Source organism: Chlamydomonas reinhardtii, chromosome 7 (assembly GCF_000002595.2).
Source record: "Chlamydomonas reinhardtii strain CC-503 cw92 mt+ chromosome 7, whole genome shotgun sequence".
NCBI lineage: Eukaryota > Viridiplantae > Chlorophyta > Chlorophyceae > Chlamydomonadales > Chlamydomonadaceae > Chlamydomonas > Chlamydomonas reinhardtii.
The window spans coordinates 2,833,187-2,847,341 of record NC_057010.1 but is presented as its reverse complement, the minus strand read 5'-3'; the positions used below and the strand labels follow the sequence as shown (position 1 = coordinate 2,847,341).

Here is a 14,155-nt window from a genome sequence, read left to right as displayed (position 1 = left end):
GCGGTACTGGTGAGTCGGGCAGGTTGGGCGAGAAAACCCGTTTTCGTTCCGCTGTAACCTACCGTAACTTAAACTCTTGTCATTCGGCCTCGTTCCCCCGCACGCGCGCTCTCCTGTGGTATCTACCACTTGCGCAATCCACAATGGCTTTGGCCGAAAGCAGGCTGCGCGCGCATCGGGAGGGAGAGTCGTGGTTTCCACGCTCAACAACCCTAAGCAACCGCCCAACGCGCCAAGCCGAGTCAAGTTGAAATTCAGCAGCATAAATAATTATTTGCGTGTAGCAAACCTGCTGTCAAATCCGCTTTAGGAATAAAGACTTTCAAAAGCGTATACGGGTTCGCAACGTGCGGTTGCTGGCTGGGAATTTGCAGCCTTGCCCCGCAGCGTCCCCCTGACCGCGACACCAAATAGCCCTAGGGGCAAGCTAATTGTCCGTTTGATGACAAGTTGTCGGAATGCCACCAAGGTTCCTTCAGTCGCAGAGCATGCGTTACGCCTGGGCATACCGTGGCCGCGTGGGCGCCTGGCAGCCGGCGGTTCACACCTTCATGGGGCTTCTACCTCTAGCGCCACTCCTTCGGGCACAGTCGATTTATGGCTGGCGTAAATATATAATTCGACCAGCACTTCCCCTTGTGTCACGACAGCCTTACACAAACATGCCCATCGGTTTTACTCTGGCTTGGACGCGTACATGCTGCGTAAACCGACGCCAGCAGCGCCTAATTGTTGCGCGCACGAACAAAAGTGAAGCGCACGCTGCCTTACCTGCTGCTGCGTCCTGGGCATGCCTCCATTGCCACTATGCCAGCTCACGCGTGATCCACACTTCAGAGCTTGAGTGGGCGACCGCTAGCAAGCGGTGGTGAGTCGGCGAGGAAGGGGGTCCGCACTGGGGAGCCCAACATGCAAGGAGCGTGGCCGCCAGGCTTCTCCGCAGCAGCTGAGGAGGCCGTTGCGTGGACGCCACCTTTGGTCGCTCCATTGCCCACAAAGCTGTCGGGGTCTAACAAGTGTTGACGTCGCTGTCGCCGGTAACACTGCATGCGCATTCTGCGCACAAGTCAACGCGCCTCTGCAAATCCGTTCTCTTACGGCAAGGCGACTTTGCAAATTGAAGATACAATCCTTCTGGGGTATTAAGGTGTTGAGGAAAGTCAGAATACAAATATGAATCGGCAGTTTGCGCAGGCCCCCGACAAGTGTTCCCCGGTCACGGGAAAAGGGGTGTCAGCTTTGTACAGCTGGAAAATGGGCTGAGCCCCATGAAGCGCAAGGGATGTGACGATGGGCACCGGCGACATGAACAGCACCCTTGCAAGCCCATCCAGCGGGACTGGCCACTATGCCAACGCCGTGCCGAGGCACCGACATGCCCTGTCCCCGCCACGCCACGCCACCTTACCCACGCCACTTCACGGTCCATGATATCCCAAATGCACCTCACCCACATCCCACTCAAGCACCGCAAACGGCTAGCCGGGCTCGGGCGCGGGATCCCGGGCCGCGACGCATTTAAGGCGGGATCGGCACGCATGGTTCGGTTGTTGCACAAACTTTCAACACTCTTGCCCCAAGACGCTTGTCGTCGACATGTTTTGACACATGGATGTAAGATATTCAGGGCCCAAGAGCTATACTCGCGGACTGAAGAAAGTCAAGATGTCCATGGACTCGCGAGGTCGCTTCTCGCTCCGGCCGAGTTTTCCCTGCCGCCTATTTTTCTACAATAGGGAATAGCAATTAATAATACGTGGCACTCGCGGTTTGCGCCAGTTTGGCACTTTTTGTCAACGCAGGCAGGCAGGCAGGCAGGCACGGACAGGGGCAATCCTGGGGGGCTTCGCCCCCCCCTGGATCGCTTCGCTCGGGGGGCTCAGCCCAAAAAGGGGCTGAGCCCCTCCACAGTCTGAGGCCGAACAATAATACGTGGCGCTCGCGGTTTGTGCCAGTTTGGCACTCGACGCAGGCAGGCACGACAGACAGGCAGGCAGGCACGGACAGGGGCAATCCTGGGGGGCTTCGCCCCCCCTGGAACGCTCGGGGGGCTCAGCCCGAAAATATGCCCTGGTGTAGGCAGTTGCAGCTAGTTTGATAATCCCCGACATGTGCCCTGTGCCCGTTGCCTCCGCTATTCGCCGGTAAGGTGGTGGTCACATTGAGCGCGTTGGTCTTGGCGTGTCGCGGGCAAGTCGCAGGCGCCCACCGACCGCCAACACGCGCCCTGGACCTGGCTTTGGGTGTAGCTAATTGCACTGCCGGCACCCGAGATGGCTGGCTGGGTGAGTGGTGGATAAGGTCACGGCGGTCTGTAGGGTGGGTGGGAGGCTGCCGAACACTTCCGTGCCCTACTGGCGAGTGGCGACCACGGGCAACCTAAGCCTCCCACCCAAGCCTCCGGGTGCCCGGAGCGTGAGGAATGCACGTCAGCAAACTTCCAGCCAGCCAGCGACTCATCAATACAGTAACTCCGGAAAAAATAGTATAATGGGGGTTCTAGGACAGCTCCGACTAACCCCCAACTAACTTGTGTACGGCACCCCAAACCCCCTCAGCCGTACAGGAGGTAGCTTGGCAGTCGGCAGCTGCGCGAGTGTGAGCAGGTAGTTGTACGGCGACCCGGCTCGGAAGCTACCTGACTGTAGTGACGCACACGTGTAGTTGGTGCTAGTCGGCAGGCGCGCGAGTGGGAGCTGGCAGTTGAGCGCACACGCGTGTGGGAAGCGCGAAGGACTGTATGTTCTAGGACAGCTCCGATTAACCCCCAACTAACTCGTGTACGGCACCCCCAAACCCCTCAGCCCTACAGGAGCTGCGGTTGGGTGTTGGTAGCTGCCGCGGCTGGGAGCTGGTAGTTGTACGGTGGGCCGGCTTGGAAGCTGCCGAGCCTGGGGGCACGCACACGGGTCGTTGGCATGAGTCGGGTAGCTGTACGGCTGGGAGCTGGAAGTTGCGCGGGAGACCGGCTGCGAAGCGACATGAGTGCATAGGTGTACGGCGGAGGTCACGGGGTGGTGGCTGGCGGTTGGCGTGGCGCAGGAGCGGGAGCTGGCAGTTGCGTGTGGTGCCGGTTGGGAAGCTGCGTGTGAGCTGCGTGTATCACTCAGATGGGATACATTGGGCTGCGCCTTTCCGTGAGCTGCATCTGGGCTGCGCATGGGATTCACACGGACTGCACTGTAACTGGCGCGGCGGGGCGGCGCCAGCCGTCCCCGCCGCGCTGGGAAGTGGCGTGTGGGATGTGATGGGATGTGATCCAGCCAGGTGAGGACATGGCTGCGTGCGGTGCACTGCGTGCACCGGTGCGGCGCGTCAGTCTTCCTACCTACGATCGAGCTGCATCAGAGCTGACATGCGGCTGCGGCTGACCGGCGCGGCGGGGGTTAGTTTGTTCCAAACCCAGAGCACTGGGGGGAGCACTGGGGAAGCAAACTGGGGGATAAGGAGAGGCTGCAAGTGTGCCGCACATGGGGACTCAAACAGGGCTGCACTGAAACTTGCGCGGCGGGGGCGATCGAGGCACATAAACGTTACACCCAAAACCCAGCAAAAACCCAGCCAAAACTCAGCCGAAACCTCATCCGTTCATAGTGAGTTTAGTGACATGTATATTTGCAATATCGTCCCTGAAGTTGATGGCCAAAATAAAGGGCACTTGACTCCTTCACACGGCGCGTGAAGTTCGGGCCCCAGCCAAGCGGGTGCCACTCGGGGCGGGTGCCCGGAGCGTGAGGACTGCGCAACAGCCAAACTCAAGCCAGCCAGAACTTCTCGCCAGACTCGTCGGTACTGTGACGCGCGCGCAACTGCTTTTGCCCTCTGCAATGTTTTGGATGTGACTTTCCACGATAGATGGTTGCCCATTGAGCGGCAACGATCTTAAACAAAATTGTTCTCGAGGTCGCCTGCTCGTGCGCAGGCGGCCTCACGGGACCACAGGGACCAAGCTTGCTATTAGGAGCACCCAGTGGTTGAAAGAACACGAAGTTAGGGCAGGGATCGCGGAACTCCGGCGCATCGCTACTATCTTCTATCGCTTCTGTATCGTTAATCGCTGTATCGCTGTATCGCTGGAGCTAAAGCCTGGAAGTCATGTCGCGATTGCAAGAACTGGACGCGTGTTGCGCAAGCGAATTGCTTTCCTTTCCAGTCAAGGGAGGCGCCTGTGATAGGACCGGTCAGGCGCCGTGTGTGTTTTGACCACCGAAAGTTACTTTTGTGAGTGCTGGTCGGGAGTCCGCACTCTAGCCAATCCAATACGGCTGGTCGGCTGTAGCGCTTGCGTTTGGGGACCAGGTCCCAACCTCCTGCAGCTGTAAGATTACAGAGTGCCTGTGGAGCCCCTAACTCTGAGTGACATGACATGTTGTGCGTTGGGGCCACCGGGGGAGGGGCAAGCCGTGGTACTGCGTAGCGGTAGGTGTTTTGGCCGAGTGGCACCCGCTTGGCCCCAGCGCACACTGTACTGATTGGTCGCGCCCTGCTGCCACGTCCCCGCGCGCATCTTGAAGTGCGGGTAGAGGACTAGAGGGAGTGCGGTCGATAGGGTATGGGTCTGCGAATTCCAGCGTCTTGGTAAGTCCACTGTCGCCAATGTGCTGGCGGAAGGTTATCAAACTAGGAGATGGGAAGGGCAGCTGCAGTACTGCCCACTGGTTGTCAGGAGTCTGCTCGGCACTCGAGCATGTACTGTTCGGTGGTGTATCCGTTCTGCAGTGCAACAGTCTGGACGTGTCTAGAATAGCTAACATTGTCGGGGTAGTAGGAGCAGCATGTCCACGCCCGCCTTGAATGCTGTGTTTGCGGTGTTGGGGGTGTCGGTCAGGTTGGCGACAGCCGGAGACGTGAGGTTCACCTGGCGCAGGTAGAAGTTCCCAAGCCCAAAGTTTAAGGCCCCGTCGGCTGATGTAGTGATGCGGATCCTAGCTGGAAGGATCAGCGACTGCGAGGCGGCAACCCGCTGGTTCATGTAACAGTCGAGCCGATCCAGATGCAGCTGCACACCCGTTGCGTCAGCCCCTCGGGCCCTGCACAGCAGCAGCCAAGCACTGCAACATTCTGACCTGTCGCCATGCTGCCGTGTGTCCCTGCCCAGTGTTGAGTATTTCTTTCACAGACTTCCTGAATTTACGGTGGGCATCGGGGCTCAGGTCCTCCTGCAGCTGCTTCGCAGGCAGCCAGAGCTAGAAAGCGGCTTCCTGCTGCATTTAGGGTGGTCTGGCATTCCTGACGCAGCTGTTTCAGAGCCGCTCAGCCTCTGGAGGGATTTGCACGGGCCTCTGAAGGGCTCTGGAGGGCTCTGGAGGGCTCTGGAGGTTGGTGACGCACATGCTTGGCGGGCCAGCACCCAGTTGGCCCACTAGCTGAAGGCCAGTTGAGCATTTTTTTCTGAGAGAATGGTTACAAATGGTTGGGCATTACGGATGTAACAAATTCCAGGCGGTGACTGTGGCAGCACCGCACCGCACCCAAACGGTCGTACACCGAACATGGAGCACAACCCAGCCCAAGCCCAGCCATCAACAGACCACCAGCACTTACTGGCATGCACCACTAGCACTATAAGGACGGGTTTTGGCATGCACCACTAGCACTATAAGGACGGGTTTGTGCGTTAGAGTGTGCTTTAGCATGCGAAACGCAGGGCCTGTACGCATGCGGGAAGCACTAGAAGCACGCGCGGGCCGCACGACAAAGCATGATACGCATGCTCAGTACGCATGCGGGAAGCACAATGACTTGCGTGCGCCGACAACCTCTCACCCCGGCGTTCCGCCATGGCTGGCACGCATGCGTTGCATGCTTACAACAACGCACGCTAAAGCATGGGAAACGCACAAATGCCGGTTGCGTTACAGCTGAAGCAAGGCCACAAGCATGCGGTTCGCATTGCGTATTTGACGCAAGTCCCTAACCGGCGCCGCTCGTGATGGAAGGTGGCCAGGGGTATGAGAGCAGTAGTCCCGAAGTGTGTGGTTCCCTCCCGCACCCATAGCACTCAGTCATAGATGCAGCAGAAGGGAGCAAGGCATTGCTGCGCGCTGGTACTGTACCGACGGTAGCTGGCACTGTGTCGATGTTTTCGCTGACGCGCTTTCCTCACGCTCCAGGCGCCCGGCCAAGGCGGTAGCAATGCACAGACGTAATGCGACGCCACACCGCGCGGAACGCAAGGTCGATGCGCACCTGCAGGCAGTCGGCCGGCGTCCACGGATGAGCGGCGCTGAAGGGCGTCAAACGTAATGCAGCGTCGTGCAGCAAAGCAATGGCCGGGCGACAGTGTGACAAGGCAGGGGCAAGAGCAGGGCGAGGCAAGGCAGAAGAGGGCCCCGAAAATGGTACGGCAAATGCGGCGGGCGAGTCAAATGCGGTGCAACACGCCAACAGCACAACCGGAGGTGAGGAAGCGTAGCTGACGGTGAGGAGAATCGAAGCTGAAGCGTTCGGTAGGGAAGGCTGTGAGCGCGCCCTAATCGGGGAGGAGGTTTCCGGACATGTTTTCTGAGGATGTTTGGCTGGAGCTGGAAATTTGGATAGAGCTGGCTGTTTCGGGCGGTGCTGGGGGAAGGCTGGGCAGTTGCGCTGGAAGGCGGGCGGAAGGCCAGGTCGTTTCCGGGTCGGGCAGAGCCGCTGCGGGTTAGGCTGTCGAGGTTTTTGGGCTGAGCCCCCCGAGCGAAGATTGGGGAACGCTGCTCCAAGAACATAACACCAGGCAGGCCACTGCACCCAACAGACCACCTAGGAAGCTGCCCGCTGGGCCAGCCCGGGACCAGCACCTAACCATGCGCCAGCGCCAGGGGCGCCATGACGCGGGCCCCATGGACGCGGCAGCACGCGCTAGAGACATACGCGGCACCACCACCATCACCACAGCCCCATGTAACCCGTACAAAGACATCCAGCCCCCAGGAACCTACACCATCATCGCCGCTGGAGGCACCCGTCGGGCCCCCACTGATGCCGACGTCTACGACCCAACAGGACGATGGCTAGGCACTATACCGCACGCACGGCTCCTTACCCTGTGGGAGACCTACCAGCATAGCGCACAACAGCGACCGCAGGGCTTTGAAGAGGCCGTCGCGGCACTGATGGCCCGATACCAGCGCGACCCGGACCAACAGGACCGAAAAGCGCAGCCGCCTGAGCAGGCCGCCCTGCCAGGAAGCATCGTTGAGACAATCCTGGCGTGCCTGCGTGTGACACCCCGGGCCACCGTGAGTGAGATGTTCGCATCCCCTCTCAACTGCTCACGCAGCGCCGATGAGTACTACAGCCGGGACCAGGCAGACGCCTGCTTTGGAGCACGGCATGACGCCTACCGCACCGCATGGACTGGACTGCAATTTGCCCACCCACCACACACACCTGACGCGTCCCGCAAAGCCCTGCTTTGGGCCCTTGCCTGCGCTGAAGCCACGAACGCAGACGAGACCCCTACGCTCACTGTCCTTGCACTCCCCAAGGCAACCACTTACCCACACACTCAGTGGCTCCAGCACCCGCTCTGTCGCGAGCTAGCCTCCTGGTCTGCAGGACATGCAGGGCTCACGGTCGGTCTGGGGGCAGACACCCCCGCAAAAAGACAGCGGGGCATCACGCTGGTAGCTGTTGGCAACACCACAGGCCTCGAGCTGCTCCGGCCCAAGCTGAAACAGCTCGCAATCAAGCTGAACCGCAGCGAGCACCGGCCAGCACGGGTCGTGGACTACCGCACCTGGGCGGTCGACCGTGCCGCCACGCTGGCCGCAACCGGGCCAAACACCTGCCCCGCGCTCCCCACCGCGCTTCTGAAGCAAGCAACTTACCTCCACAAGAACCCCAAAGCCACAGCTGCCACCTCGCCGAGCGCCCCACGCCTGCCGCTCTCTCGATTCCAAGCCGAGCATGCTCCGGCCCACGACCTCCGCAGCACAGTATGGACAGACGGCTCTGTCCAAAAACTTACGACGCAAGAAGGAAACGAAGTGCAAGTGGCCGGCGCTTGTGCCTGGCTCGACGACAACAGAGTTGTTTACGTGAATCCGAACGGGTCAGGGTGCACAAACACTATTACAAGAGCTGAGCTCGCAGCTATCCGGGCGGCGCTCGCTGAGTTCGGAAGCGTAGGAAAAGAATTCGGAAATAAAAAGCTCACTATCGCCTCTGACTCAGCGGCGAGCCTCTATCTAATCAAACGAGCGATTAACGAGCCTCGGAGGCTGCATCTGAGCAAACATCGCGACCTGCTTGGATCCATCGTGGAACTGCTCCATGCGCGACAGACCCGAGGCGCCCACGCAGACCTCATTAAAGTGGTCTCACACACTGGACTCCACGGCAATGAAATGGCCGACGAAGGCGCTGGCGCAGTTGCCGTCGGCGAAAAGCAAGCTGACGTGTCCGAGACCGCCGACAACAACCCAACGCCTCGGCCCACCTTCACGGTAACCCGCGACGACGGCAGCACTGACACCCACTACGTCTCCGACCTCAATAGAGGTCTAACCAAAGCTCTGTCATCAACATGCCAGGGCGGCTACTGCAAGGACACCCTGTACACCCAGAAATGGGCTGAGGCCGCCAGCACGCTGGACTGCCGTGCAAGCACGGCCTACATGACACATGCTGACGCTGGGCATAGGCTGCGCCGGTTCGTCCAGACCGCCGGTTCGTCCAGACCGCCCGGCAGGGCGGCCTCATCTGCCTGTCTCTGTTCAAGCTGCGGGACAGTGACAAATGCGGCGTGTGCGCCCACATCCTCCGCACCCGTGGCGCAGACCCGGAGCGCGGGAATGCGGGACACCTGGCATGACATTGCGCGCACCCGCAAATGGTCGGCGCCCGCATCGCCAAACACAACACCGCCGTGCGCATAATTGCGGACTGCCTACACCATGGCGCCAACGGGGGAGGTTACATGGTCATGGATGCGACCCGGCGGGCCGACCTCCCTGACTACTGTGCCGGCATGCGCCCCCCCTCCTGGCTCTGCCCACAAGTGAGCCCCGCCGAGCTCAACAAGATGCGACCTGATATTTAGTTCATCCCTAACCTGCCACGAACTACGGCAGAAGGCTTCAGCGCTACACCACAAATCAACAAGCCTGACTACCCCGTGTACATCATTGAGGTTGGATACGCCTCTGACCTCCACCACAGCAAGAAGGTTATTCAAAAACAGGCCCAACACGCGCAGCTTGCGGCCGCCATGCGCAGGGACGGATGGACCGTCCATTACGATGCACAACACATTGTCACCCTAGGTCATGGAGGCACCATCCCAAAACCACTGAGCGACCTACTCACCACCCTCGGGGCCACACCCCACGCGGCGAAGTCATGCTGTACACGTCTGCACATGCACAGCGTCATTGCCCTGCGAAGTACCACGTCCCTCTACTACAAACTGGAGCGGGAAATGGGCATCACAAACCGGCGCCCCGGCCACGGGGGACAGGGGGCCGCCCGTGGCGGCCCCCGCACTAGGGAACCGGGGTGGGGTCTTATGAGCTGAGCACGGTGGGGTGAGCTTGTATCACTCCTCCTTAAGAAACACGGCAAGCCCCCGTGCGTGCCCCCCCCACCCAATCCACTATACATAACACCATACATAACTCCACAGAATTGGACTCTTGCCGTCCAGAAGAACAGCGACAGTAGCTTGACAGCCGTGAGCAGCACAGACAGCATCTATCAGAACGTGCGCAGCCATGGTGGATGCGGACGTCACGAACACAACAGCCTCAGATACAATGCGGACCAGCCAGCCGCTGCGCACCATCCAGAGCCGCCCGCCAGCAACCGCTGCAGCCAGGCGGGGCAGCGAGCGCCTGCAGCCTGCAGCAGTCCGGCCGCACTGACCACCAGCTGGTTGGAGCTGCGGTCCTGCTCCGCACTAGCGAGGTGCATGGCCATCAGTAGCAGGGCCGTGCACTGCGCCTCGCTGCACGCCTTGAATCCTGACCACGTCGGCCGCTCTGCCACCTCCATGCATGTCTGGTTAGCTATGACCGCGCACCGCTGCCGGTGAAGCAGCAGCGCCAGCGGCAAGCCAGCAGCGGCACCAGCCGCGGCCCCAGCGGAGGTGCATCACCCCGCGCGCTTGCGCATGCAGGCCTCACATCCACTCCCCGGACGGCGGGGGGTCCGGGTCGAAATTGTCCTGAAGATCAGGGTAGGGTAGTGGAGGGAGGATGTTTGATTCATGTGTATTTAACTCCTCATTCGAGTGTTTCGCGCGGAGGGGTGCAGGGTTTATGGAGAGGAGTGCTGCTACTGCTGCGTCCGCGGCATCTCGCGAGCCCATGCAGATTGGTGAGGTGACGTGACAGGCCGCATGCCAGAGCAGAGGCGAAACAGTAGTGTCGATCGGCTCAAATGGCACATGCACATGCATCATATGGGTTGCCGCTTAGTTGGTAGTCCCAGCACATGCGGGGAAGGCCAGGAAGGCGGCGCAAACAGGCATGTAGCAGCCAAGTGCATTTCTAGAGCGGTAGTGGCGCAGTCCCAGGAGTAGTGTGGATGGCAAATATCTTACCTCCGCCGTTGCCGCCAGCAGGACTGCGGCCGGGACCATGTAAGAAATCTCGCGCTCCTGGTCTCGGCCGACCATCATCCCCAGCAGCTGCCCAGTGGCCGCCGAGAAGATGCCTCCACCCGAATCGCCTTTGGTGCTGAGCTTGTCCAGCGCGACATGCCCGCGACTGCCCGCTGCAGGTCGGGCGACGATGCCGTGGTACACGTTGGCGGTGTTCCCCTGCACAAGCAATGCCGCCAGGTATGGGCGGACGGTCATGTCATGTGCGGCAACACGAAACGCAAATGTCAGCGGCCGACTCGTGCACACAATCAACATGCAGTTTGTGGAGGAACAGTCCCAACAAACTCGCCATGACCAATCGTCCCACAAAGTGATTGCATCATGAACTGCAGAAGGTGTAACCAACGCACCCCGAGGGACAGGCCGTGGCCATAGAACCCCGTCCCGGCTTGAGGGCCACCCGCAACTGCTGGCGCCGGGAGCTCCTGCACAGGAACGCGGTCACTCGTCATACTTGCTTAACTTCACTGTATGTGTGGCACTCTATAAAGTAAAAAAACCCCACTATACGAGCACATAGGGCTGTTGACAACGAAGACACTGGCAACAACCGATGAAAGTATGCAGCAGCGCAGGGAAGGCTACAATGGAGAACGGGAGAGGGCAGGTTGTGACAGCCCGAAGTGGTCACGGCACTTTCACACCTCGCCAACGAACTTGAGGATGACGAAGTCAACTCGCGTGTCGATGCGGAACACCTTCGCCGGCACAGCGCGCATGCTGTTGGCGTCACTGCAGTACATCTCCAGCTGCACAATGGACAGAAGTAGAAGGAGGTTAGTTGTCCATCGAAATTGCATTGTCCGTTAGTTGTCCGTTGAAACTACGTGCATAGGCTCCCTGGGCATAGAGCCGACCTGCCAGCCAACCAAGGCAACTGGCGATGATATGGATGGTGCCTGTAGCCTCCTGGCTTGTAAGGGCACCAACCACCCGTGGGCGGACTGTTACTGTAACACCTCACCTCCACGTCTTGTCCCTCCGACCACGTGCGGTGGTGTGCGAAAGTTGCCGCAAACTTGGGGGCGATGACGATGACGCAGCTTGGCAGTCGGGACACCTGTTTGGTCTTGGGGTCCACCTTGTCGTACGGAACTCGCCCCGTGAACTTGCTGGATGCAGCTACCCGCTGCATCCCGGTGTCTTCTGCAAGAGGGGACGGTACGGTTTGACAGGGTGGCTCCAGTCGGTCAGGTATGGACACAATTGGTCCACCAGTCAACTAGTCTCCAGCCGTGCTGCCCTTGGTCCCCTCCGCCGCAAACCCCTCAACCAGCCCCCACCAGCCCCCCGTCCAACCACAACCCCTTAACAGCCCCGGACCGCAACACGTCTGAAGGCAGCCAGCCGCGCCCTGCTGCTTACCCTGCTGGTCACGCGGTTGCCCCGCATCTGGCGCGCTCCTGCTGCCGCCTCCTGAGGTTACAGGCCGATTTAGGCGTTTATCCGGGAGCGGGGAGGTCCTTGGGTTCAATTGCAACCCAGCAGGGAAATTGCCCGCGCTAGGGTTATCCGTGAAGCCGGGCGTGCGCAACCTCTTCCAGACCAACGTCGCCCGCACCTTTCAGCGATAGCACGTAGTCTACGTAGGCAGGCAGCAGCCCCGCGTCTTTCAGGCCTTTGTGTGTGGCAATTTGCAGGAGGTCTTCGGAGCGATAGCCGGCCTTCCACAGCGCGTCCACAGCGCTATCGTCTAGTTGCTTCAGGTCAGCCCCAAAGCCTCGAAGAACAGAGCACATCTGCTCCCGCTCCGCCGGACTCACAGCCGTCATATTGTGCTGGACGCTGGCGCCAGGAGAGATGCTGAGCACGACGATTTAATATCAATTCATTCCCTTGCGACTTGCAACTGGCTGGCCTAGCACGGTCTGCGATGGGCCTCTATCAAACCGGGAAACAAGGTAGCAGCTATCACGCAAAATGTCTTGGTAAAGATAGCGGTTTGAGGCGGCCCAATGGGCAGCGGGGCTTGAGTTGAGCTCAAGTCTTCATCCGCAGCCTTCATCGCGCCCAACCGTGCTGCAGTAGCTATCACCGCCGCCATCTATGGTCGCACGGCTGCGCCGCCGGGCTGACACGCCATGCGGCTGTGGCCGCGTATGAGGGGGCCCTCGCCGACACCGTGCGGGAGAAGGGGTGCCGTGCGAAGATGTGGAAGACTGGTCCGAGTCAAGGACTCCTGCGGTCACAGCCATGACAGGATGCGCCGGCGGCGACATGGATGCGCCGGCGACATGGATGCAGGAGATCCGGTGTGTCGGGGCCCTGCAATTTCATAGTGGTGTTTGCGATATGGTTCACAGCGGCAGCGGCAGTCCTGCTCACCATGTGCTGAGATGCGCCTAGGGCTTGTGTCATAGGCTAGCATGTGTCTGCATGTGCTTCAGGTCTTTTTGGGCTGAGCCCCCCGAGCGCTATATACCTGTATTATATGACCCGTCCTTCCTTGCGCCTCCCGCCCCAGTTTTGCTCCCGGTCCGGTCACAATCGGGCTGGCAAGTTTCGGCGCTTCCTCGCCTCCCATTCCTTGCTTCCAGGCTGTGTCAAAGCAATTCATCCTGCCCATTGCACGTGCTCATAAACTCTCCCCAGCAATTCATGGCCCTGTACGCAAGCTTGCTCCAACCATGGGGGCCTGCACCCCGCCCCCAGGCCATGGGGGCCCCGACCCCTGACCGAGTCCGTCGACCCTTGCACCCCCGCCGACGTCTTAGGGGCCTCGACCCCCCCCCCCCCCGTTTTCAACATCCAGGGGGGGGGGGCGAAGCCCCCCAGGACCGCCCCTGTCCGTGCGTGCGTGCGTGCGTGCACGCCACTCGGGGTCCGCCTGTTTCAGCCGCTTTCGGTACTTGTCATCCGCACGGGGGCCATAGTCGGGGTCACTATCAGACATTGGACGTATAGGTTATCAGGAGCGATAACGCACAGTGCGGAATAAGGCGGTAAGGCCTGACCCACGGGACGGGCTGGGTCGGCACAAAGTAGCATACTGGCGCAAACCGCGAGTGCTACGTATTACTATTTACTATTCGTTATTGCATGTAAATAGGCGGCGGGTCCAAGTCGGCCGGAGCGAGAAGTGCCTTCGCGCGTCCGATGGACAATTGACTTTCGCGAGGTCGCGAGGAAAGGCACCGTAGCCCGCGTTTGCCGTATCTACGAGACAAAGTATGTCGACGACACTCAGGCCGGGGAGCTACAGCGCGAGATTTCGCCGAACTGCTTAGCCATGCCTGTCGCCGGTCCTGAATGCCCAAGGAGCCCTGAGGTCGCTTCCGCCCTGCGCCTAGCCCGTTGAGCGCGGGGCATCGGGGGGGGGGGCGCTGATCAAGGTTGAGGGGCTAGGTACAGCTTGAATTTGATGGCAAGGGAGCCTGTGACGTCCGTGGATGGTGTGTGGGAGTCCCGGCACGCGTGCAGGCCCCGAGCCGTCGGCAATGGGGCAGAGTCGCCCTCCCCCACGATTCTACGGGGGCTCAGCCCATTTTCCAGCTGTACAAAGCTGACACCCTCTTGTTCCTGCGGGGTGGGGACGGGCCATAGGATAACTGGAGTGGGACAGCTGGG

The 14,155-nt window shown here is 60.3% G+C and overlaps 3 protein-coding genes across 4 annotated transcripts; all 3 read right to left on the bottom strand.

Annotated features, from left to right (window-relative positions):
• Positions 1 to 21: 21 nt before the first annotated feature.
• On the bottom strand, positions 22 to 1,713 carry CHLRE_07g332084v5 (uncharacterized protein). The gene has a single exon (XM_043064206.1). It carries the CDS (start codon positions 1,053 to 1,055, stop codon positions 834 to 836), a length of 222 nt encoding a protein of 73 aa, XP_042922774.1. The 5' UTR covers positions 1,056 to 1,713; the 3' UTR covers positions 22 to 833.
• A 3,678-nt stretch (positions 1,714 to 5,391) lies between these two features.
• Positions 5,392 to 8,173, bottom strand: CHLRE_07g332066v5 (uncharacterized protein). Of its 2 annotated transcripts, XM_043064204.1 has the most exons (4): positions 7,812 to 8,173; positions 7,482 to 7,533; positions 7,041 to 7,196; positions 5,392 to 6,189 (listed from the first exon to the last, which is right to left on the bottom strand). In XM_043064204.1, the coding sequence occupies exons 1-4, from the start codon at positions 7,890 to 7,892 to the stop codon at positions 6,002 to 6,004; spliced, it is 477 nt and encodes a 158-aa protein (XP_042922773.1). In that variant the 5' UTR covers positions 7,893 to 8,173; the 3' UTR covers positions 5,392 to 6,001. The 2 variants fall into 2 exon arrangements, with proteins under 2 accessions (XP_042922773.1, XP_042922772.1); XM_043064205.1 differs by having other exon boundaries at positions 5,392 to 7,196.
• Positions 8,174 to 8,886: 713 nt separating this feature from the next.
• On the bottom strand, positions 8,887 to 12,533 carry CHLRE_07g332050v5 (uncharacterized protein). The gene is made up of 7 exons (XM_001690561.2): positions 12,150 to 12,533; positions 11,954 to 12,004; positions 11,553 to 11,734; positions 11,233 to 11,337; positions 10,939 to 11,013; positions 10,526 to 10,744; positions 8,887 to 10,147 (listed from the first exon to the last, which is right to left on the bottom strand). The coding sequence occupies exons 1-7, from the start codon at positions 12,325 to 12,327 to the stop codon at positions 10,103 to 10,105; spliced, it is 855 nt and encodes a 284-aa protein (XP_001690613.2). The 5' UTR covers positions 12,328 to 12,533; the 3' UTR covers positions 8,887 to 10,102.
• Between the last annotated feature and the right edge of the window lie 1,622 nt (positions 12,534 to 14,155).